The sequence below is a fragment of the Rhinopithecus bieti genome, unplaced genomic scaffold, assembly GCF_001698545.2.
Source record: "Rhinopithecus bieti isolate Rb0 unplaced genomic scaffold, ASM169854v2 scaffold_43056, whole genome shotgun sequence".
Lineage (NCBI taxonomy): Eukaryota > Metazoa > Chordata > Mammalia > Primates > Cercopithecidae > Rhinopithecus > Rhinopithecus bieti.
In genome coordinates, this window is record NW_016859204.1 from 1 (window position 1) to 1,808 (window position 1,808).

At 59.7% G+C, this 1,808-nt stretch overlaps 1 protein-coding gene across 1 annotated transcript; it reads left to right on the forward strand.

Moving 5' to 3' along the window:
* The first annotated feature begins 157 nt into the window (after nt 1–157).
* On the forward strand, nt 158–1,363 carry TNFAIP8L1 (TNF alpha induced protein 8 like 1). The gene has a single exon (XM_017866364.1). The coding sequence runs from the start codon at nt 248–250 to the stop codon at nt 833–835; it is 588 nt and encodes a 195-aa protein (XP_017721853.1). The 5' UTR covers nt 158–247; the 3' UTR covers nt 836–1,363.
* The last annotated feature ends 445 nt before the right edge of the window (nt 1,364–1,808 follow it).

Sequence of the window (1,808 nt, forward strand, 5' to 3'; positions counted from 1 at the left end):
TCGTTGCCCGGCTAGTTTTTTGTATTTTAAGTAGAGACAGGGTTTCACCGTATTAGCCAGGATGGTCTCGATCTCCTGACCTCGTGATCCGCCCGTCTCGGCCTCCCAAAGTGCTGGGATTACAGGCTTGAGCCACCGCGCCCGGCCTGCAGCATGACACTTTTTAAAGAAACACATTCTGTTAGGCCCTCTGGGGTCTGTGGTGGTGTCACCTCTTCTGTGTGAGTGCCCCAACCGTGCGAAACTGATGGCTGGTCCCTGTCCCCCGCAGGCCATGGACACCTTCAGCACCAAGAGTCTGGCTCTGCAGGCGCAGAAGAAGCTCTTGAGTAAGATGGCATCTAAGGCAGTGGTGGCCGTGCTGGTGGATGACACCAGCAGCGAGGTGCTGGACGAGCTGTACCGCGCCACCAGGGAGTTCACACGCAGCCGCAAGGAGGCCCAGAAGATGCTCAAGAACCTGGTGAAGGTGGCCCTGAAGCTGGGGCTGCTGCTGCGCGGGGACCAGCTGGGCGGGGAGGAGCTGGCGCTGCTGCGGCGCTTCCGCCACCGGGCGCGCTGCCTGGCCATGACGGCCGTCAGCTTCCAGCAGGTGGACTTCACCTTTGACCGGCGCGTGCTGGCCGCCGGGCTGCTCGAGTGCCGCGACCTGCTGCACCAGGCAGTGGGCCCCCACCTGACCGCCAAGTCCCACGGCCGCATCAACCACGTGTTCGGCCACCTGGCCGACTGCGACTTCCTGGCCGCGCTCTACGGCCCCGCTGAGCCCTACCGCTCCCACCTGCGCAGGATCTGCGAGGGCCTGGGCCGGATGCTGGATGAGGGCAGCCTCTGAGCCCCGGGTGGCCCCGCCGCGCCCCTCGCGCCTTCTGGGGCTCTTCTGCTGGGCGCGGTGGGGTTTGTGGGGTTTTTTCCACCTCTTTTCTCCCAATCGGATTCCGGCCGATCTCCCGCAGACAGGTGGGTGACCTGGCCCCTTTGAGAGGACGCTGAGCCATCTGTAGCAGCTGTTTCAGACACCGATGTCACCTCTTCTCCTGGCCCCCGCCCAATAGGGAGAGGAATTTGGGGCTCTACTCTGAGGACCACCTTCTACCCCTGTTTGTACTTCCTGGGCCACGCCGACCCCTGGGTCGCTTGATGTAAAAGTCAAAAGCTGCTGCTTCCCACTTGGTGACCTCGCCTGGGATTTTCATCCCCACACACAAGGACTAGGGGTTCACATGGTGAACTGGGGGAAGAGGAGTGTTAGGGAGCAAATCGCGGCACCCCCCGCCCCATCCATAAATTCACATCCTAACCCCCAGGACCAGAAGATGATCTGATTTGGAAATAGGATCATTACAAATGGGATTAGTTCAGAGGATGTCATCTTGGAATAGGGTGGGCCTCAATTCAAGGACTGGGGTCCTTAAAAAAAGGGGGCTCGGGGCAGGGCCCGGTGGCTCATGCCTGTAATCCCAGCACTTTGGGAGGCCGAGGCTGGCGGATCACGAGGTCAGGAGATGGAGACCATCCTGGCTAACATGGTGAAACTCCATCTCTACTAAAAATACAAAAAATTAGCCAGGTGTGGTGGCGGGTGCCTGCAGTCCCAGCTACTGGGGAGGCTGAGTCAGGAGCATTGCTTGAACCAGGAGGTGGAGCTTGCAGTGAGCCGAGATTGTGCCACTGCACTCCAGCCTGGGTGACAGAGCAAGACTCCGTCTAAAAAAAAAAAAAAAAAAAGCGGAGGAATTGGCGCCAGGTGCAGTGGCTCACTCCTGTAATCTCAGCACTTTGGGAGGCTGAGGCAGGAGGATTGCTTG